This window comes from Tuber melanosporum (genome assembly GCF_000151645.1).
Source record: "Tuber melanosporum whole genome shotgun sequence assembly, scaffold_204, strain Mel28".
Classification (NCBI taxonomy): domain Eukaryota; kingdom Fungi; phylum Ascomycota; class Pezizomycetes; order Pezizales; family Tuberaceae; genus Tuber; species Tuber melanosporum.
In genome coordinates, this window is record NW_003298869.1 from 50,979 (window position 1) to 75,107 (window position 24,129).

General features: G+C 43.2%; 1 protein-coding gene; it reads right to left on the bottom strand.

The window, feature by feature from the left end:
• Positions 1 to 19,756: 19,756 nt before the first annotated feature.
• Positions 19,757 to 23,415, bottom strand: GSTUM_00000610001 (uncharacterized protein). XM_002837877.2 has 4 exons: positions 22,144 to 23,415; positions 20,509 to 22,053; positions 19,996 to 20,446; positions 19,757 to 19,918 (listed from the first exon to the last, which is right to left on the bottom strand). Exons 1-4 carry the CDS (start codon positions 23,272 to 23,274, stop codon positions 19,911 to 19,913), a joined length of 3,135 nt encoding a protein of 1,044 aa, XP_002837923.1. The 5' UTR covers positions 23,275 to 23,415; the 3' UTR covers positions 19,757 to 19,910.
• Between the last annotated feature and the right edge of the window lie 714 nt (positions 23,416 to 24,129).

Below are 24,129 nucleotides of genomic sequence, written 5' to 3' on the forward strand. Positions count from 1 at the left end.
TTAATGTCGTCCATCATTTGTTATTCTTCTTCTCCTTCTACAGTGTTGAAGCTAGTACTTTTAGAATCTCCAGCAGAGTTATAGTACAATCGCTAGTATTTGTTGCAGAATTTAATTTCAGTCTGGTGAAAGGGACAGGTATTAAGGAAACAGTAGGACTAGTAGAGTGTATTTTGTTCAAGCTCATGAGGAGGTGTACTGCGGAGGTTTCATGAATGTGGCTTAGTATGGAAAAGGTTTTCACATGATGCATAATTATAAGCTATAGGTATGTTATTGTTTTGTGCATATGACTCATTCGGGTCATATAATTTGTGATGTTATAGTTTGTTAAGTTTTGCACATGACTCGAGTATGAGTCATGGGACGTGCGACTGGTGAGTATGCCTTGCAAGTGTGCCTTGCAGGTATGCCTTGCGCATATGATTTATGTTTAGCACATGATCTCATTATAAGGTTATTGGTTTCATGCATGTGACTCATTTGAGTCTTATGACTTATATATTACATTATAATTAGTATATGAGTTTTCACACATGACCTTGCTACAAAGTCATGGGTTTTGAACATGTGACCACTTTAGTCATATAATTAGTTTGTTATGATTTGGTTTCACACATGTGACCACTTTGGGTCACATGACCATGGACAGGAAGAACACTAGATAAGGAGGTCGGTATGGCCAAGGAGGATAGGTTCTTCATGCTTTGTTCTAAGTACATTTCCTACTTATTACTATAACGAATACCAAATACCTTAATTTTATTTATCATTATTATGACCTTTATTATTGTTATGCCAAAGAGAACTTTTCACAAAGGAGAGTTAGAGAAAGCTTATGATAGGTGTTCCTGATAGAAGACAATGGTCTTGTACTATTAGTAACATAGTCATAGGCCTAAAGTTATCATAAGACCAAGAAGCAGAAGAAGAGAAGTATCATTCCCCGTCGCTAAGAATGAAACATCCAATGGGGGATTATTACAGGAATGTACAATAGTCTTTCCATTGATTAATGATTTCTTTTCCATCCTGTGTTCTAGCTGCCCTGTACAGCAGCTACAAGAATGTCGTGGGACACTAATGTAAATACACATTTACTATGAGTTTAAAAATATTTTCAATTAATACTCAATATTTCATTCTTTCACAATCCTTTTCAATCAATGTACTAATCTTATGAGACATACTATCAATCATCCCATAAATCTTATTCTAATTCAATTTCTCCCATTCCTCCCTAGTGACTACCATTACTTCCTCCTCACTCCTTGGCTTCTGATGCCTAAACCTTCACTTAAGTTGTAGTTTTAATATATGCCAAACATTTTTGATAGGGTTCATATCAGGTGATCTCGCTGGCCAATCTAACTTAGTGATATTGTAAGTCTGGTAGAACTTAGTTGTTAAAACTGAGCGATGAACTCCGAGATTATCTTCCACAATCTGATATCGCTGTCTGTGATCAGGTGGAGATTGCAGAAAGGGAAGAAGGTAAGTTTTGAGCACCTCATTAATAAATTGGAAACTGTTAAGGCCACGTGCATCTCGAGTAGAAGTTCGTTCAGCGGGCATTCATCGTTGAATATATACTAGTGGTGTATGGTATCCAAACATTATGGCGGCATAAAATCCCGTAGAAAACCGGTTCGATTGTTGTTGCTTATCCAAATATAGAGCTTGATTTCAGGTTCCTGCTTTTCGATAAACTCTTCTTGGACCACCTTGCTGACCACTGTTTGAATTTGTAGTTTCATCTGTAAAAATACAAATTCTCCAGTCTTTAGCAGTCCAACCTCTCTTCTCTTTAGCCCATGCTAACTGTTTTGCACAGTTTGATAGGAGTATCACCTCCTGCTTTTGGGCAATATGGCTGCGATAGCTTTGAGCTAAAGCCTTATTTGAAACCAAGCGTTCGCTAACATGAAAACCCAATTGTTGTATAATGTCTGCAATCGTGGCATTGGAATCGTTCTTCTTAAGATTCGTGATTACTGCTTTCTTGCTATTGTGGAGCTTTGTTGGCCTCCCTAAACGTTGAGCATTCTTGACGTCATTCTGTTCTTTCCAACGATTGACCATTTGGTGAACTGAATTCATTCCATTAATCTGTTGTTTGCTCAACCTCACAATCGGATCTGCCCTGAAAATAAAGCTCAACTGCTCTAAGATGCTGAACTTCGATAGCTTCATGCTGTTTTCCACTCATACTTAGAGCTGGCATTGTGGATAATAAGGATCGATGGGTGATGAAACCAGTTGCAACAACATCATAATACTATCCCAATTATCTTACAGATTTCCTTAGCAGTTCACTAAACCTATCTCACTAGTATCCTACGACTTTCTTGTTATCGCTGTACCTGGTATAAGAGAAAGAAGTTGAGATAAAGGCAGTAATGGTAGTAGTCAACATTGGTTCTTGTTTATAGGAGGTATTGTCAGGGCTATCTTCGCTTTATCTTATATGGTCATAAACAAGAGGGAGGTCTAGTAGCATCTGGTTCTCATAAATGCGGGACTGAGTATCAGCTAAATAGTTACTTCTTCCCACAGGATAGATAATTTTTGCATTATATTTGCTGATTTTCCTATTCATCGTATTCGTCTTCAGTGGAAGATCTTGTCGGTTTTCAAATTAGTCAGGAGTTGGTAGTTTTTTCTAACAATGATAAATGTATTACCCATCAAGATGTGGTTGAAAGTGGCAAGAGCATTGATCACTGCAAGGGCTTCCTTGTCTGTTATTTTATAGTTCATCTGTGAATTAGTGAACTTCCTGCTATGTAATGTGGCTAGTTTTGCCATTTCATGCAATGGTCCTTGGCTAATCCATGCTCCAACTCCAACACTGATATATCAGTAATCAGCCAGATTGGTTTTGGTTTATTGTAGTGGATACTCATATAATATTAGTATTATTGATTACTTCCTTAATATTTGTAAAGGCTTGGTTATGAGTATAGGTTCAAATGAATTCTGTATGGCTGGTAAGGTCCATAAGAGGTGCAGTCACTGTGATGTGATATGGTAGAAACTGGGAGGTGTAATTCACAAGTCCTAGAAACAGAATTGATTTCTTTTGATTTCTGGGGGGTGTCCATTCTGTTAAGCATGTAAGCTTTCCATGGACTGCATGTATTCCTTCATCATCTATTACATGTCCCAGGATTTTAAGCCTGTTGGTAAACAGAATAGATTTGTTTCAACTAGAGTAGAATTTAGCTTCTCTTAGCTTGGTACACATTAATCGTATATGGTATGCATGTTTCTCTTCGGAGTTTGAGAAAATAAGGATATCATTAATATAAACCCATAAGAAACAGTAGAGGTATTCACTTTGCAAGCTTTCTGTAATACACATGAAGGTAGCGGGTGTATTTATGTCTCCTTGTAGCATGACTCGGCTAATGAAACTTCTGAAGTATGTCTTAAAACTGTTATAGCATTCACCTTCTGAGCTTTGTTTGGAAATAGGCATCACTTCAGTTAATCTTGCTTTGGAAGCTTGCCCTACTGCATTCAGGATCTGGGTCTGGTTTGCGATAGTAGAACTGTCCATCACTGTGTTTTCAGTCCTGAGTTTCAGGTCAACTAGGTAGGAGATTCTTTTGCCATCTACTTTAAGTTGGACAAATATTGGTACCGTACTTATTGCTTCTGCTCAGTAAAGGATTCCTCTTCTTTCATTCTGGTTCATCTAATCGAATAGTGGGTCTTTATATGTGTCAGGGATAGAGTAGGTTGGTTGGTTTTTGAGGTTAGAGGGGTCCCATGGGCAGATATGGTGGTTTATTTCTCGCATAGGTGGTAGTTCTTCGGGGATCTCATTAGGGAAAACATCAGAGTATTCGTTCAATAGGCATTGGACAGTTGGTTCACAGACTGCGGCACAGTATTCTCTACTTGTTAGTTTACATGAGACTCTGACCTTTTGTTCTAGGAAAATGATAGTGGAGTCTCTACATCTGATTATAGACTTGTGGTAGTTTAGGAATAGCATTCCAATTAGGGCATCGTATTTGGCTAAGTTTCCTACCAGTATCACTTGAGGTAGAAGAGGGGCAGAACCAAGGAAGATAATAGCACTATAGGTCTTATAGCTTGTAGATCATGATCCCTTGACTACTATATTGACTGGTATGGGCTGATTAAAGTCTCAGGATAGGAGTCTATAGACAGAGACAAAGGCATTGTTGATCATATCCTGACCAATTATGCCAGAGTTAAACAGAACTCGAGCCCTAATGCTATCGATCAGGAGACTATCTTTTAGGGCAGTGTGGATCTTGAATGTAGGAGTGGTCAGACACTGTTGCATTCTATATCGATATATCCGATATCGATTTCCTTATATTCACTGGATTGGGCATAATCACTATCGCTCTCAATGTTATAGGCTGATGCCTCTTACTTAATGTAACGTTCCCTCCTTGGGTAGTTAGTTCTTGGCGACGGGAAACGATAGTTCTCTTCTTCTTTTTCTTTCTTTAGTCTTACGATAGCACTAGACCTCTGCCTATATTACTAATAGTACAAGACCTTTGTCCTCTATTGGGAATGCCTATCATAAGCTTTCTCTAACTCTTCTTCATAAAGAACTTTCCTTGGCGTAACAATAACATCGCAATGAAAATAAAGTGTTTTATTTTCGGTAAAGTAATAAGTAGGAAAAGTACTTAGAACAAAGCATCAAGAACCTATCCTTCTTGGCCATATCGGCCTCCTTATATAGTGTTCTTCCTGCCCGTAGTCATGTGACCCAAAGTGATCACATGTGCGAAATCAAATCATAACAAACTAATCATGTGACCAAGATTGTCACATGCTTAAAACCCATGACCTCATAACGAGGTCATGTGCAAAACTCATAAACCAATCATAACGCAATAAACAAGTCATATAATTCAACTGAGTCATATGCGTGAAACCAATAGCCTCATAACGAGGTCATGTGCGAAAAGTAAATCATATGCGCAAGCATACCCGCAAGGCACATTCGCCAGGTGCAAGTCCCATGACTCACATTTGAGCCAAGTGCGAAAGCATCACAAATTCCAGACATAACAAATCATATAACTCGAATGAGTCATATGTGTGAAATAATAACATACCTGTAACTCATAACCATATGTCACACGAAAACCTTTTTCCTGCCAAGCCATGTTCATGACACTTAATCGCTTTTTCTTTTCCCTTCTTTATAGGACAATTTTTTACCATATATCCGATTTTTCCATATTGAAAACATTCACCCTATTGTCACCTCGATTCTTTAGTGGACTTTGTGTTCCTTTTGAAAACTTGCAGTGTGTCTTCTTCAGATTTGTTGGAGAGCTTGTATCATGGTTGCCTATTATTACTGGAGAATGCCTATATCTTGTACACCTTGGTTTCATGGAGAATGCTCTCTTTTCCCTCTACTCATGTAATTTTTACTGATATATTATTGTCATCTTCCACAAGTAGCTCTACCTCTTGTTGATGGATAGAATACATGCTATTGTAGAGTGGCCACTTAAGGATATAACAGAAGATGCTTTCTTTCTTCATTCAGTCCCTATACATTAGGAGATCTGTAGTTACATCTGTGATTCTTTTAGCATCGACTCTATTGACATGGTAGAGCTGGTTGAATTTGTTGTATAGTAGGTGTAACATGTTCGTAAGGTGCTAGTCACGTTATTGGTAAATGGTATGATAGTTGACAGGTAGCTTGCTCTTCCAGAGAGGAGGTGAGAGCTGAGAAGTAAAGGAAATTTCAAAGGTATACTGAGAAACAAAGAAGTAACCGTTCAATCAAGTATATTGAAATACTGTCTGTTGAAGTCTGCCTTTTCCATTGTGGAATCAGGTGGTTTTTAAATACACAAATCTGTTTATGTCTAGCATCAAAGCAATACTTAAAACAAAACATAAAACAAAATCAAGTATCAAACGATACTTAAAACAAACCAAGTATCAAGGTGATACTTAAAACAAAACATAAAACAAAACCAAATATCAAACAATACTTAAAACAAATCAAGTATTAAGGTGATACTTAAAACAAAATATAAAACAAAACTAAGTATCAAACGATACTTAAAACAAACCAAGTATCAAGGCGATACTTAAAACAAAACATAAAACAAAACCAAGTATCAAACGATACTTAAAACAAACCAAGTATCAAGGCAATACTTAAAACAAAACTTGAAACAAAACCAATAACTGAGTACCCGTACCGGTTACATTCCCCAAAACAAAACAATTGTTTAAACAAACAAAACCTAATAATCATTAAAAGCGGAGTCCGAGAAACTCAAGGCTTCAGTTTCCGCTATCAGGTCTCTATTGTAAGTACCACACCAGGGACAGGAGGAAATCCTAAGAAAACATCAAGACTCAAAGAAATGCAAGTCACAGTAGTCACAAATACCAGATTCATACTGTATATCTACTGAAGCATTATCGCAATCAGGACAGTAGTCTACTCAGAGGATAGCGAATTAGTCTTCAAGTTGGATAATATCGCGGTTCAACAACAGTCCAACAATTTGTTGTCGCAGCCTCAAATTAAGCTCCACATAGTTTGACATCGTTATGGTATTCGGATAGTGGATGGTGATCAGATGAGGTTGCCGAGAGCCTGCTCCATAGCCTGATTCTCCTCATCACTGCTTTCGAATTCTAACTCATAGTATGTTGCTCAAAACCCATCCTGAGCTTCTAGTTCCATCTGCCATCGCTCAGTCTCAGGTATCGTTAGTATCCAGCACATTGTGATATAACTGATCGTTGGAGGGAGGGATTCGTTTGGCATGTTGTCTTTCCATCTTTCATTCACTATATCCATAGGGTGCTCTAGTCCTTCTAGTGGTTCCCAGCTGTTCTCGCTCATCGGATATCCTTTCCATTTGACTAGGAACTGATCATTTCCATGCCAAAGGCAGTGGTCTCGGATTTCTTCAACTTCCCATTCATCTTTCTTATCAATGATGATAGGTGCAGGTCGCGAGTGAGTTCTACCAGGGAACCTGGAGTCGTCATTTGGGTGCAATTACTTGACTGCAGAGGCGTGGAAAACTGCAGTATTGCGACGGTACATGCGTCCATCCATCTGAACAGTGTAGTTCTCTGTATGTTCGTCAAAGGATATGACTTTGAAAGGTCCTCGCCATCGGGTTTGCAGTTTCTTGCTGCGTCCAACATTGGTAATGAACATGTTTCCAAGTACCATGAGCATATCATATGGTGAAATAGGGACATGTTTGTATCGTCGCTTCGGAGCCGTAGTAGTGCTTCAGAATTGGGCAGCTTTAATAGCTTGAAAGGCATCATTCCTAATTGCTTGATGGCGGTTTAGGTGGTCATCAGAGGCTGGAACTAAGGAGTTTTTAAATAGAGTCGTAGGTAGGAGAGAGTATTGGCGGCTGAAGATTGCCTTGTATGGAGACATTCCCAAGATGTCTAAATACCAGGCATTAATATATGCGGTAAGTTCAGTGAGGGCTGGTTCTCAGTTAGTCTGTCAATTATTGATCATGTTCCTAATTCTGGTCTTTACTTCACCGATCTTCTGTTCTGCTTTGCCATTAGTCTCATAATGTCCAGGAGCAGCCATTATATAGTTGATTCTAAGGGAAGTCAAGGTTTGTTTCCAGAATCTGGTAGTGAAGTGGGGATCAGCATCAATGATAATAGAAAATGGATATCCATGAGGGGTAAACAGGTATCGCTAGAGGTTATTCCAGGTGTCTTCTAGAGGAATTGGTGGCCTTTATTGGTATGAGTCATGTGTATCCAGAAAACCAATCCACAGCTACTAAGATAGTGTTATATCTGGCAGCCTTGTTGAATGGTCCTGCAAAATAGATGGTAAAGGATTCAAATATTTTGCAAAGTAACTGAAGGGTCTCTACTTTCCCTTCCTGGAGTTGTGTTCGTTCCTTATTTGCCTGTCAGAGTTCATATTATTTAACCAAATCACAGAAGTCCTTTCACATTTCACGCCAGTAAACATATTCTGAGCATATTGGACGTTGCGATCCGTACTATGATGTCCTTTATTGTAGATTTTGGTAATGATATATTCCCTAATAGTCACTCCATTGAATATATGACCTTTTGGGATGTATAGGCAATGTTCACCATAATGGGTGCTGGTATAGACCATTCCATTGAATATGTTGTAGGGGGCGAGATCTCCATGTCTAGAACTATCTATAGCTTTGAAATACATCAGGTTATGGTGATATCCAGCTATTATTTGGCTTCATAGACAGGAGGTCAACTCCTCTGTAATTCATCTAATATCCCGTTCATCCTCTATGACAGATCCTCTTGTTAGTTCGATAGGGTCTTCATCTTTTGCGAAGATTTCATAGAGCCGTTAACGATGCTCGAGAATTGTGGGAGGGATGAAAGAAACAATAGTTTCATTGTTGTATACTTGGAAGGGTCCACCATACAGTGGTCGTAAATCGACTATGGAGGGAGAGGATGGTAGTGATAACTGCGGAGAGTGTAGGTAAGATATTGCATCCATGTAGACTGCTGCTTGTTCGAGTTCGTCAAGGCCTTCATGTCGTCTGGGGGCAGGATTAAGAGTAAGGGAGGTTGGATCGATCCATCATCAACTTCATCCATCACCTCTTCTGTTGCTTCTACAATGTCGAAACTGGTTTTTTTGGAATCATCAGCAGACATATAGTATGGTCGCTGGTATCTGTTGCCAAATTTAATTTCAGTTTGATGAAAAGGGCAGGTAACGAGGTAACAGTAGGACAAGTGGAGTCTGCTTTGTTCAATCTCCTGAGGAGGTGTGCTGTGGAGGATGCAATCATCTTTCCACTCGTCATCAATGTCCTTTCCTCGTTCTGTTCTGGCAGCTCTGTACATGGTGTAAGAGAATAGATTGGAGGAAGAGGCAGTACTGGTGGTAGCCAGCCATGGTTCTTGTTCATAGGAGGTGTCATTAGGGCTATTTTTGCTTTGTCTTATATGGTCATAAACAAGAGGAGGGTCTGTGAGTTCTTGGTTCTCATATATAGGCGGGAGAGAGTTTCAGCTCAATAGTTGGTTCTTCCAGGGGTACAGATGATTTTTGCATCGTATTTGCTGATTTCACCTATCCATCGTGTTCTTCTCCATCCAGGAACCTTTTCTGTTTTAACGTTAGTGCGAGGTTGGTGGTTGGTAACAATGGTGAAGGTATTACCCTTCAGAATGTGGTTGAAAACAGCAAGAGCATCGATCACTGCAAGGGCTTTCTTGTCTGTGCTTCTATAGTTCATCCATGAATTAGTAAGATTCCTGCTGTGTAATGCCGCCGGTCTTACCGTTTCATGAGAGGCTCCTTGCTCAACCCATGTTCCAACTCCAATATCGGATACATCAGTAATCAGCCTTATCAGGTCTGGTTTACTGTTGTCGATAGGCCGTATAACATTGGCATACTTAATCAATTCCTTGATATTGGTAAAGGCCTAGTCATGAGTATGGGTCTAGACAAATTCCGCATTGCCGGTAAGGTCAGTGAGCAGCACTGTCACAGTGGCATAGTGTGGTAGGAACTGGGTGATATAGTTGATTAGTCCTAAGAATCGCATGAGTTCCTTTTGATTTCGGGGCGCTGTCCATTCTGTTTAACTGGATATTTTTCAGGAAACCACATGTATTCCTTAATTATCTATCACATATCCCAGGATATCGAGCTTATTGGTAAACAGGATTGATTTGTTTCTGCTGGCATAGAACTTAGCTTCCCTTAGCCTAGTACAAACTAAACCTATATGGTATGCATGTTCTGTTTCGGAGTTTGAGAAAATGAGGATATCGTCAATCTAAACCCATACAAAATGGTGGAGGTATTCGCTTAAGAGGTTTTCCAAGATTCGCATCAAGGTGGTAGGTGCATTTATATCACCTTATAATGTAACTCGGCTAATGAAACTTCTGAAGAGTGTTTTGAACCTGTTATAGCATTTGCTTACTGGATTTAAACTTGTCTGGAAGTAGGCATTACTTTGGTCAATCTTGCTTCGGAATCTGGCCCATCCCACTGCATTTAGGATTTGGGTTTAGTTTGGGATAGCGGAACTGTCCATAACCGTGTTTTCATTCCGTAGCTCGAGGTCAACAAGGGGGTAGATTCTTTTGCCATCTGCTTTGGATTGGATAAACATAGGTGTAGCACCTAGTGCCTCCACTTGGTAGATGACTCCTCTTGTTTGTTGTTAGTTTATCCAGTCACCTAGTAGGTTTTTGCATGGGTCAGCGAAGGAGCAAGTAGGTTGGTTCTTAAGATTAGAGAGGTCTCGTAGGCGGATGTGGTGGTTCACTTCCCTCATTGGCAGTAGCTCTTTGGGAATTTGATCAGGAAAAACAACAGAGTACTCATCCAGTTGGCGTTGGGCTGTTGCTTCACACACTGCAGCTCGGTACTCTCCGCTTGCTGGTTTGCATGAGACTCTGACCTTCTGATCAGGGAAATCGATGGTTAATTCGCCACGTCTGGTGATAGCTTTGTGGCGGTTCAGGAATAGCATAACAATTAAGGCATCATATTTGGCTAGGTTTCCAATTAGTATCTCTTGAGGGGGTAGGACAGCGGAACCAAGTCAGATCGTTGCGCTACAAGTTTTATGGCTGGTGGATCGTGAACCTTTTACTGCCATATTAACTGCTATGGACTTGTTTAGGTCTTGGGTTAGGAGTCCATGGACAGAGACAAAGGCATTGCTGATCATGTCGCTTCCAATTGTGCTAGTGTTGAATAGGACTTGAGCCTTCTTGCCATTAATCAGAATAGTACCTTCTAGAGCGGTGTGTATTTTAAATGTAGCTGGAGGTCGGACACTGTTGCACTCCACATCGATATATCCGATATAGATTTCCTCATATTCACTGAATTGGGTGTCATCTCTATCGTTCTCTATTGTGGGCCGATGCCTCCTGCTTAATCTCTTTTCCTTTTCCTTTCTTCATTGGACAGTTCTTTGCCATGTGTCCTGTCTTCCCGCATTCAAAACACTCTCCCTTCTGTCATCTTGATTCTTTAAAAGATTTTGTTTTCTTCTTGAAAATCTGTGGGGTATCTTCTTCAGAGTTGTTGGAGGGTTTGTCTTAAGGTTGCCTATTACTGTTAGAGGATCTCTGTATCTTGTATACCTTAGTTTCATGGAGGATGGCGTCCTTCTGTTCTGCTCTTGCGATTATTACTGCCATATTATCATCATCTTTCTCTAGTGGTTCTACCTCTCGCCGGAGGATAGGATGTATGTCATCATAGAAGCGTCGCTTAAGAATGTAGCCGAATATTCTTCCTTTCTTCATTCAGTCCTTATACCTCATCAGATCCATAGCTACCTTGGTGATTCTTTTGACATGCGTTCCATTGATTTGATAGAGCTGGTTGAATTTCTTGTATAGGATGTTGTTTGTGATAGAGGATTGGAATTGGCCTTTCAGCTAATCGCCAACACTGGATCCTCTTAATCTTACATTTCCGCCGTATTCCTTATAGCTTTGGTAGTATGCGCCGATTGCCTTTCCTTCGGAGAATAATCTAATAAATAATCTGGTTGTAGGGTTTTCCACATCTTTCCCTTGTAGGGGAAGGTAGTGTGTGAGTTCAGTTGCCCATCGAATAAAAACTTCAGGTTTAAGGTCCTTTCCTTCTCCTATATACTTTACTTGGAGGTGGAGTTTGAACTTAGGAGGTTCAAATGCTGGGGGTACTTCCTCTTCTTCAGGCCGAGCCTGAGATTTTCCTCCTCCTGAAGGCTTTCCTCCTGTACTAGCCATATCTGATTTGCTACTGGATTCGGGGTCAATAGGAGGATCAAAAAAAGGCTTCTTTACTAGAGTTGAAGGGAATTCTCTTGGAGGTTGTGTGTATTCTGTGTTTGTAGATTCTCCAGGCTGCTTAGTTGAATGCCGGGGTTGTTTCTTTTTTGTAAAGTTGTTTCGTGGGATTTGCTTCCCACTCTTGGTCGTCAATAACTCTATATTGGTTTTGAGACGAAGCCGAATGTGCCGTGATTCTGCCACTTCTCTCTGCTAGCGTTCTGAGGTGGATATCAATAGGTTGACCAGGCCTAAATCCAGAGACAGGTTCTTAACCACTTGCTGAGCTTAAAAAAATGTATCACGTTCGCAAAGTACTAGTCACGTTATCGGTAAATGATATGATAGTTAGCAGGTGGCCAGCTCTTCCAGAGAGGAGGTGAGAGCTGAGAACTACAGAAGATTTCGAAGGTGTACTGAGGAACAAAGAAGTAACTGTTCAACCAAGTATATTGAAATACTCTCTGTCGAAGTCTGCCTTTTCTATTGTAGAATCAGGCGGTCTTTAAATACACAAATCTATTCATGTCTAGCATGAACGAAACTTAATCAAAGGTATCAATAAATTCACTTTTGTAAAACTAATTAAGTATCAAAGCGATACTTCTAACAAAACATAAAACAAAACCAAGTATCAAATGATACTTAAAACATACCAAGTACCAAGGTAATACTTAAAACAAAACATAAAACAAAATCAAGTATTAAACGATACTTAAAACAAACCAAGTATCAAGGCAATACTTAAAACAACACATAAAAAAAACCAATAACCAAGTACCGTACCAGTTACAGTAGGTCATTTGTAATAGAGGATTAGAACAGTTCTTTTTTTTTGAGGTATTCAAGTACAGTAGATCCTCTCAATTTTATATTTCTACCATATTCCTTATAGCATTAGTGATATGCGTCGGCTGCCTTTCCTTAACAGAATGATTCAATCTCTCATCCAGATATAGGATTATCTACATCTACCTTTTATCAGAGACTGTAGTATGTAAGTTCAGTTGCCCATCGCTCAAAGGCTTCAGGCTTGAGGTCTTTTCCCTCTCCTGTGAACTTTACTGTGAGGTGCAGCTTGAATTTAGGTGGGTCTGGTATTTTGGGTTCCTCCTCTTCTTCAGGCCGTACCTGAGATTTTCCTCCTTCGGAAGTCCCTCCTCCTATACTAGCCATATCTGGTTCACTACTGGGTTCAGGATCGTTTAGAAGTTTAAGGATAGGCTTCTTTGCTGGGGTAGCAGGGAGTTCTCCTAGAGGTTGTGCGGCTTCCATGCATCCAGGTTCTTCTAGCTCCTTAGCAGAGTGTCGGAGTTGCTTCTTTCTTGTCAGATCTTGTTATGACATCTGCATTGCACTCCTGGTCATCAATAACTCTATGTAGATTTCGAGACGAAAGCAAATGTACTGTGATTGTGCTGTTTCTCTCCCGTAGCTTTCTATGGTGGATGTTGATAAGTTAATTAGGCCTAAATCCACAGACAGGTTCTTAACCACTTGCTGAGGTTAAAAAAATGTAACGTGTTTGCTAGGTGCTAATCATGTTATTGGTAATTGGTACTATAGTTGGCGGGTGGCCTGCTCTACTAGAGAGCTGAGAACTCAAGGATGCTTCAAGGGTGTACTGAGAAACAAAGAGGTAACTATTCAACTAAGTATATAGAAATACTGTCTGTCAAAGTCTGCCTTTTCCATCATGGAAACAGGCGGTCTTTAAATACACAAATTTGTTTATGTCTAGCATGAATGAAACTAATCAAAGGTATTAAGCAATACACTTCGGTATCACAAATCAAGTATCTAAACGATACTTAAAACAAATCACAAAACAAAACTAAGTATCAAATGATACTTAAAACAAACCTAGTATCAGAGCGATACTTAAAACAAAATATAAAACAAAACCAAGCATCAAAGCGATACTTAAAACCAAACAAAACCATAATCTAGTACCCATACCAGTTACAAGTTGACTATTTTCTAGTTTTGATTTAAGCAAGAATATTAACACTTATTACCTGTTCTCAATTTAGCATCCAGGTTATCATTGTTGCGCATGACCTTAGGTGGGAACACATGCTTTTTCAAGTACTCTAAAATTACCTTCGTAACAGAGTGTGACTTCCCCTGCTCTGTACAGTCATGTCTGAAAAGTCTACGTACCTCTCACGGCAACAGTACTACTACCACAAATACTAATATCAACTACTCCAAAAAAATCATATGAGTACAATTTTAAAATAAATAAAAGTAGAAATAGAAAATATCAGTTTCCTAATACTACTATTTTGTATAGCTTCCATATGCATCCAATACAGCCTGAATTCTCTAAGGTATTCTCTGAATCTACCCATCAAATGTGTTAGGAATACCAGAATCCGATACCTAGGAACCACCCTAAGTAGGGTAACCCCACTTGGAATCAGAATCTCTGGTCTCCAACACCCCCCTCCGGCTCCCATACAGGGCCAGCGCGTCATCATATATATCAATCTCAGTTGCGTCCTGTGACTATATTACCACAGAATTGAAGGTGTTATAATAATACCATATACGTCGCCGCTGTGTGTCCGACCGGATCCTGTTTGCAGGATATATGGGGGGGGACCTTCGGCTAGGCCTGGGAAGTGGAACAGAGTAATTCCGTCAACTACTCAGACAGTTACTTGGCTTCAAAGACATGACACCCCTGGCATGGGCCGTAGGTAACGGGACGATTTCGTACAAAGAGATGGTATCAAATGGTAAAGGATCTCTACTAGAGACCAATACAGTTACATACACCAGAAGAGTCTAGAACTCCAGAAAACACTACCAAAGAAGCTAATGAACTTCACGGAGTGTTGCAACTGGGTTTCGGAACATGTTGTAGCCATGGGGTGATTCTCAATACTAGAATGGTTATTGAAACCTACTACCCAGAGAGCAACCAAGGGTTGCTGACCAAGGGATTAATTACCAGTCTAGTGGAGTGGCTTCCTGCGAGTTAATAGGAAGTCATCTAAAGAAAATCTATCAGTTGGGTATAGAGTTATAAAGGATCGGAGTCAGACGACTTACGATGGTTGTAATGATGACCACCTTTGCAGATATAGCTGTAGATAAAACTGATCATTTTATCAATGGCGAAGACAATTGGAGCCAACTCTGTTCGACTTAAGAACTAGGGCATAAGTCTAAAGACTCTACTAATCAGTATATTACTATTGGGGACAGTACACTTCCTAAGAAGAAATATCATAATTACCGAAGAGGGTGTGATGGTTTTCAGGGTCGACAGGTGTTTGCACCTTGGAAGAAAACTCGACGTTGCGAATTACGATTGAAGAAGTACATAGTTGTATGATAGATAGATGTAGTCCGCGAACACTCAGACGTGGAATATAAATATCGAAGTGCCTCCCAAGCTTTAGACATCATCAAGCAACAGAGAAGAGACCTTAACGATATAATATTGTTTTTACGATTCTACCCTACTTTACCTACTTTCTTCACTCCTAGTAGTCATAAACGAAACGAGGCAAGTCCGAGCCTTCCTAGACAATTTCCGTCTACAAAAACAAATCTCGATTGGCCTAGACAATCTTGAAGTCTATCAAGTTGTCTCCGCCTAACAAAATGTCTCGTAGGGAATGAGGTTCTACTCTTCCTTTACTGCCTGAAATAACTCAGCCGCGCTATGGAGCCTTCTCTTAACCTTGGAGAATTGCTTTCTGAGAGCTTTTTTGAGAATTGCACTGGCATTCTCAATTGAGTTGAAATCTGATAAGTTGCGAGGCTAAGCTGATCTCCGATATCTACAGTCTTCCTGTAACCTTTTTGTTTTCTGCTCCATTGTACCATGATGCATTATCAGCAGCCATATAGATAGTTTCAGGAGCCCTATTTATCCCTTCTATGAAGGGGATGAGGTATGGCTAGTGGATTTCAGTTGCATATTGATGGACATTGAGATCAAGTCTGTCTCTCTTGCTGGTCCTTTCCTCCTCACTCCTCTTCCTTACAAGAATCAGCTCAGTCCTTTCTCCATGCATCATTGCAGCATATATACCTATATTAGTATATCCTGACTTAAAGCTAGGCTTTAAGTTCTTTTCTTCCAACTCTTTACCTACTCTGAGTCTGACCTTCCTTCCCACTGGATTTGGATCATATTCAATTATAGCCTCATCCACAAAAACAACCCATTTCCAAGCTCTTGTCCAGTTCCTCCTAACCCTAGCAAACCTTTTTCTCTTCTCCTTTTGTTCTTTTCTCCAAAAAGGCTTTTTCCTAGGTATCCTAAGCTTAAAACCAGCTTCTTTGGATATCTTGCTAACAGTATCTTTTTTAAGACCAATTTTGGCTTTGTGGGTAATATCTCTTAGTGCTAAATGAGGCTCAGCATCAATAATTTCAAGAATTACTTGCCTTTTGGCATCAGTAATCTTGGTTGGTCTGCCAGATCTGGGAGCATCAAGGGTGTTTCCATCTCTGGATTTCACATTTTTGACTACTGTTGAAACAGTTGACTTGGAGAGGTTCATAACCTTTGAAATTTTACCATACCCCATATCAGTATGTTTATATAGGACATAGATTTCCCTTTTCTGGTCTTCTCTAGGGGTTTGAGAATATGGTGGTGCCATGGTGGGGGGGGTGGTGTTGAGGTGATTGATGGTTGCGGTGTTGCCTAGAGGGGTACGTAGACTTTTCAGACACGACTATACCATGAATTCATGATCCTATCTTGTACCATATGCCAAGATCAAATGTGCACGGATCTACTTTATATTCCAATTTGGCTTAGCTATCCTGTCCCCCCCTGTTCGTCACGGCCTGGTATTCGTCACGGCCCCGTCGGCGACTGTACTCGAGTACGAGTACCCTGGGGCAGCCTGCCCCCCCTGAGTGGAACTGGCTTGACTCGGCTTGGGCCGGAAATAAGATATTGCAATAACTTTCAAAAACAGCACATTTCCTAATACTCAAAACGGGCTAAACTTCAAGGAGGAAATTCATGCGATAACTTTGAGAACTCGAATAATTGAACCTCGCGCTCGGACGTTGGGGTTGCCTTTGCTGGTAAGGCGCGGTGGCATTTTTTACTTTTTTTGTCTTAAGCTGGGGTCTAGGGTGTAAGTTTTTTTCCCAAGAGTTTTCACCCCCCCCTATCCGAGAGAGGGAATCTTTTGGACATCTTGGCGCGAGGTCCAATTATTCAAGTTCTGTCAGCGGTCAGCAGTCAGATGGCAGATGACCCTTCCACCGATTCTGTGTGGATGAAGGAAAATAGTGATGTTATGGAATACTTTGCCTGTTATTTTTGCGTTTGCCAAATTCCCTTCAGATATGTTTTTGCAGGGCGTATGCACCGTGCTCGATCAACCGCATGCCAAACAGGCCCTAAACCTATCTCGGACTGATACCAAGATTAGCGACCTGTGATAACGGGGGATAGGCGAATTTCAAGAGTTAAATCCGGTTGGTATTTCACTCTGGTGTACTCGTAGGGATAAGTCGGGCTGCACTACTCGTACGTGTACAGTACTTGCTATCCTTGCTGGACTTGGCAGCGTTTGAGCTTATTTTTTGGTCCAAGCAACCACACTTCTATGATATGTCAATCGCTAGATTCCACCACGGACGTTGACTCTCTCCTCCCTTATCACTATATATGATACCCCCCAAAGAGCACGATACCGGTAGCAACAAATCTTTCAATTAGTTAGATAGGTTCCAAGGTGCAGGTGTGGGTCCCTTCATTCCTTCCTTCAGGAACGCGAAATATGGACAGCCTGACACGTGAAGTGGCGGATGCGGAATGTTCCATATGTTTCACTCCCTAGCAACGTGTTTCACCCAATTAACGATCACACCGGGCAAACGATCAGAGTCACGAAAAGGAACGATCAATTCGAGTGCGGCTATGATCCCGTCGTTCCGAATAAGAAGTCACTACATCGATGCGAGTTCACGATCAAGTATTTGATGCCTCCTTACAGTAATACCGGTAGGGTATGATATGACATGATATGATACCGGAAAGCATTGCTAACCTAAATTGGCTAATTATATAATATTATCATAATAATAATATTATTATTAGGGCATTATCGCCTTATCATTTCACCTCAGAGTAAGCAAAGGGGATGGAGAGAACACCGTACTCGTCGTACTCGTATCATACGTGTGTGATACAACCCAAGTTACAGTACCGGGTCAGATAATAAGTAAGAGGGGGTGGTGTTGTTGGATTCCCAGTTCTCGGGTGTGGTGCAAGTACAAGTTACTCATAACAGAAGGCAACTCAAATAGGAAGAGAAATGTACGAAAGACGTTGGAATTCCCCTTCTCGTCCACGGTAGGGGAGAACACCGCAACCTCAGCCACATATGAGAACGAATTATTTCTCCCATGGGCTCTTCTCTCTGCGGCCAAGTTGCTGGGCCACAGTTACTTTATTCCGATTCGGGAAGGTCCGGAAAATGAATGTCTTACTAGCCCATAGGGGGAAGGGGTGGGATTGCATGAACGCCTTACCAGGAGAGGCAACTGCAACGTCCTACCACGTTTTCTCTTCTTCCATTTGAGCGATTCGCTTACGGAATCCTTGTACTTGCATTGGTACTCGTACTTTTACAAGTACGAGTATTAGTTGCTGCTGCCTTCACCGCCCTGGATTTTGCGGGGACTGTCGTAACTTGTGCCACCAATGTGTAACCCATGTTCTGGAGGCTTTGGAAGACTCGAGGATCATACAGTACCGGTACTCTGTAAGCGTGCAAGAAGTTATATCCAAAAACAGGGGGGGGGGGGGGTATATGCATTTTCAAGCAGGTACTGTGCCATGTGATAGACAAATTGAAATTAATCGATCGGATGTCTAACCTCCAGCTCAATGCATCAAATTCCCCACCAAGAAAATGACACTTTCCGGGCTCTTGATGAGCAATGGAAGGTTTCGCGCTTTCAGGCGAGCTACGAGTACCGTATGCGCGGCACATAAACTAATTTTGGACCAAAATCAATATCAACAACCCGTCACCACTTCCTTATACGCCCAACGACCGGTGGTTAGGAAACCTTTTCCCATCACCAAAAAAATTCTCACAGCCCCTACCTAGTACAGTACAGTACCGTGCCTCCCTTGTACTCGAGTAATGGAACCTCATAATTACCGTACCTCCCCTACGATAGAAGGTATCATGCAAGACGATAGGGAATTTCTGCGGGGGAAAGCCTTGAATGTGAACATGTAACTTCTCTTCTCACCTTCCCCAATGCCATTGATTAGGCGAGCCAGTTAATGTGCGGACCAGGGGACCTCCTCGTATGGTGCTGGGAAATTGCATACAAGTAGTAGTGTGAGCTCGAGAATGTTAACCGAAGAGGATGATTGGCTCATACTGGATTAGCGGTAAGTGGCTATTCGGATGTTGATGGCTTTTTTTATCACATGCTCTGAAAAGCTCTGGCAAGGGAATTATTTCTCCTGTCGGTATCCCTCTGAAGCCTCCCTGGATCGCGAGCATCGGTATGGGTATTTCAGTACCGCACCGTACCGCAGGATGCTTGTCTCCGGATCGAGTACTTGTACAAGTACCGGCCGGTAGTAGTTATCCGAAAATTGCGAGCTGTGAGGTTGTGTGGGGGCTTAGATAGAGGGTATGGTACTCGAGTATACAAGTACGAGTACACTGACATCTTACCTTGTGTTTTGGGAATCCCTGTTTTCGCTTACCTGTTGCCTGAGACAAGTTTATATTTCTTCAAGCCGGGTCCAATATATGAAATCAGCGGACGTCATCATCTGGGGCTTGAATCACGGAAGAGCGTGTCTCCGGACACGGGTACGCGAGACAGCGTATTCCCAGTTAGATTTGTCTCTCCTTCTCCGGCTTCAACCTCTTTAAGCACGGTCCCTCCTCAATCGGTATCATAGTTCAGGAGAGAAAGAGACAATTCTATTTTTCTATACACAGCACAGCATCGGATACCCAAGCATCCAGAACCCGAAAAACAGAAATAGGAAATACACCCCTTCACCAAATATCACCGCAAACCCAACCACACCCGCAATAGCACAAGCCCCCACCTCAATAAACTGGAAACACCCCGTCAGTAATGCGCTCCCCTCCCGGCGAGAGAAGCCGGCTCCCGTCGAGGCAGGGTTTGACATACCTTCAAGCACATATCTCAGACCCTCCTTCAACTCCTCAATCTTCTTCGCCCCATCTACTTTGGCGCCCCGCCTCTTGCCCTCCTCGACGATAGCCTCCTGCAGCACCTCCGTGACGTCCGGAACCGGCCACGTGGGGCCGCACAGGTAGAAGGCCCCGTCCTCCTTGATGTACGCCTCGATGATGTCGTCGAGCGATTGGCGCATCCGGTCCTGGATGTATATCTTCTCGGACTGGTCGCGGGAGAATGCGCGTCCAAGGAGGGTCACTATGCCAGCGGCTTGGTAGGCTTCCCATTCCTCTCCGTAGAGGTATTCTTCTCGCTGGTGGCGGGAGCCCATGTACAGCAGGACGGAGCCAATGTCCACGCCTTGCGACTTTTGCCACGCGCGGTACTGGACGAAGGCTCGGAAGGGGGCGAGACCGGTTCCGAGGCCTGCCATTATGAGGGGCTATGGCGGTGCGTGAGCACGTGTATGTTTTTTTATCATTATTACCATGGGGTGGGTCTTACCTGCGTGGCCAAGGGAGGAAGTTTCATGACACTGGGTTTGACACTAACGGTCACCTTCGCTCCAATTGGCAGACGACTGAGATACCTCGTCGCCTGTCCGAACCTATCCCTTCCCTTCGTATCCACCCAATTCACCACAACTATCAGGAGATGCACACTATTTGGATTGACCTTCTGGCTGGAGGCGATAGAGTACTCCCTCCTCTTCAACGGGCTGACAATCCTGACAAGCTCATAAAAGCTCGGATGAGCCGACTTGTACTCCGCCAAGATATCCGCAAAAGTGACCGTATCCATCTCTGCCCTCCTTTTAGACTCCGTAGCTCCCTCCGCCGACGACAACGTAAGCAAAGCCTTCCTCTCCCCCTCATCCGTAGCAAACTCCGCCAGCGACTCATAAAATTTCTTCGGCGGCCGGCCAAATATGTCCACGTTCTGCGACAGCGCTTGGAACACGGTGCGCATCTCGAGCACGTCCGGGTCGTCTTTGGACGGGACTTCGACGATGTCGTCCGCGTTCAGGCCGTAGAACTCTATGAACTCGGAGACTTCGTCCGGGTCGTTTTGGGAGTGGATGCCTAGGGCTTCGCCGATTTGGTATTCCATTCCCGTACCGCTTAGGTCGAACTCGATGTGGAAGATATTGCGGCCGTAGTACTCTGGCGTCAGGCGTCTATTCTCCTGCACTTTGACGATGTAGTTCTTCATTGAGAGGTCCGGGCGCAGGGCGGATTGCACGTCGTAGGCCTCTTTGAAGACGATGGCCTGCGCCGCCGATTGTGAAGTCTTGAGGGCCGGGGCGGGCTCTGTGGTGTGCTTCTCCTCGTTAATGGCGAAGCTGGTTGTCTGTGGGATTGTGGGGAGGTGGCTGGGCTCGTTATCTTCTAGAGAATCAGCCCATTCCTTTGGAATCTCCACATTGCGCAATGAACTGTCGAGCCTTTCGTAGGCTTGGTGGACGGTGGAGGAATCGATGTTGAGGTATGAGAGTTTCTCAAGGGGTGCACTGATGTTGGCGAGTTTGGCGAAGGCTAGCTGGATGAGGGCATTCTCCACTGCTGCAGGGGCCTCGTCTCCGAGGGCTGAGGGGTCCGCGATGATTAGGTTGATGGCCTTCTTGGTAACTGCACGTCGGAAAAGTGCTGGGAGCTTCTTCTCGAACTCGTCGTCCTTGATAGTCGACTTGAGAAGGATGATCCCGCTATCCTTGGTCCGGCTGGCAATATCGAACTTGGAAAGAAGCTGGATATCGTTGACCACGGAAATGTCCGCGCACTCAATGTGGAAAGGTGCATCGATGGCGCTGGAGCTGGCCCTGATCTCGGAGTGAAGAATACCAGACAGCGGGACGTTATCGTACGCAGCCTGGAAAGAAACGCTCTTACGGGGATCCTCCGAGAGAAGTCTGGAAATGATTGATGCCGCGGGTGCTGAAGCAGCATCGTCACCGTCCCAGAAAACGTACTGTTGGGCATGGCTGCCATCTCCCAAAAGAATGAAGGCGTCCATAGTAGATGCTTGGGCGGTGAGCTCCTCTTCAGGAATCTCGACAACAACAGTGCGACTGCGGGCAATCTGGTCGAAGATCCAAGCGAATTCCTTGGGCGACCAGACCTGCGCTCGGGCATACTTGACATCGACAATCGGCGGTGGGAGGGTCCAGATATCAGACATTGTGATCGCTGCCACGACATCGACGTAAAGAGCTGATTGAACAGCGCTATCCTCTGCCGCAGCCTTATTTGCTACCTGCCCAAGAACAGCGATTCTCTTGACAGACCTGGGGAGTGCCTCGAGGAAGTGCGGTTCCGAGAATGGTCTGTAAACACGAATGGCAATAACGCCGATCCTCTCTCCAGAATTGGTGAGCGAAGCGGCGACTTGAGTCGCTAACAAGCTCTCGACAGATCCAAAAGTGACCAACACAGCATCAGGTTCATCGTGACCCTCATACTCGAACAAAGAATAAGCGGTCCCAAGCTCCGCGTTGAGACCTCTCAAGATGGCATTGACCTTTGTACCCTGGTCAGCCTTCTTCGGCGCCTCCTTCTGCTCCCCTAGGATGGAAGAGAAGACGTTCTGCAAGCTGGTCCGGTCAAGAACATCCTTGATCTTCGCGGACTCCCGGGACACGCTGACGCCATCGTATATATGCACCATCGGGAGGACAGTAGCAGCAAGGGTAGCGAAGAGCGCCATGTGCTGTGCCTCATGCGCGGAGAACGAAGCCAAAAGGCCAATTCCGGTCTCCTGCGCAACGGTAACGGCAGAGGCATAGTCTGTGACCAATTTCGCGGAAGACACTTCATAATCGACGGCGGAAACGTGAGCGACGAACGGCGAAGAAACGCCGTACAAAACGCTCAATTGGTCCAATGCCGAGCGCATGTGAATAAGCGCCGGAGAGGACGCAATTATTGACTTCGCAACAGCCTTCTTCTTCGGATCCACGTCGGGGGAGAACACGTATCCGAGGAGAACATTCGCAGCGCCCAGTCTTGTTTCCATGGCATTAACAGTGGGGACCACCCCACGCACATTTGTCTGCTCATTGCCACTCCAGAGTCTCGCCGCTTCGTCCAGCGAGAAGGTGTCGGGGGAGTATGTGAACAACTTATCCGAGAGGGTATATGCTACTTGCTGGACAAGTGTCTGGGCGGTTGTGTACAGTGTTCCGTTCACGGATGAGATATCTGCGGGAACAGAATGGGGGAAGACCGGTGATATCTCTTCGAGGGGGTTTTTTACTCCGCTTTGGTGTGCCATCTTCTCTGCCAGTGATTGCTCCTGAAGTTGAGGATGCAATGGGGATTGTAGGAAGATTTGAGATGGGGAGGGAGAATGGAGAGGCACGGGGGAGAGAAGAGGGAGATGTAGTAGCAAATGAGTAGGGATTGGACGCTAGCTTGATAATAAGAGACCTCTACTTCCGGTCTAAAGGGAAGCTGGTGGGGTGGGGGGGTTAATTAGTTAAATAGCAAGGAGGGAAGAAAAAATAAGAGTGAATGAAGAGAAGAATGGAAAAACCTTTCAAGCATGATGCAGGACCGATGAATTAACAGTATTTGCACGGGAGGACCTAGACCGGGGGAATAGCCGTGAGACTTACTAAACAACCTTACTCCCTTACTCTTTATTTCATTCCATACACCTGCTTCCCTAGAAAACGCGGAGGAGAGCGGGGAACGAGCGGGAACGAGTGAGTGTGAGGGAATGTCTCTACTACTCCATTATACTCGCACGGCGCTCATTTAGACGTTCTAATCTGTCATTAAGAATCCCCACGCATAGTACTGTACTCGAGTACTCCACCTCTAGAAGACCGTTACAGGGTAACGGTCTTCCCTACCGAATGCCGTTCTCGAGAAATTGAGTTCGTGCCTCTCAAGATTTTTTTTTATAGTATTTATTTATTCCTATGATACTTCTCTCATTTTTTTTCGTTGTTTGCAGGAGTCTGGCCAGTACTCGGGTATCGGTGTTGGGGCACGTCCGGAGGTGAGGTTGAGCACGCCATAACAGGTGACTTTGACGTTATCACAACAATAATAATTTCTTGCCCACAACGTAAAACAGTTATTACTGCAAGGGGTTGTCAAATGATCTCGCATTGGGATAGAT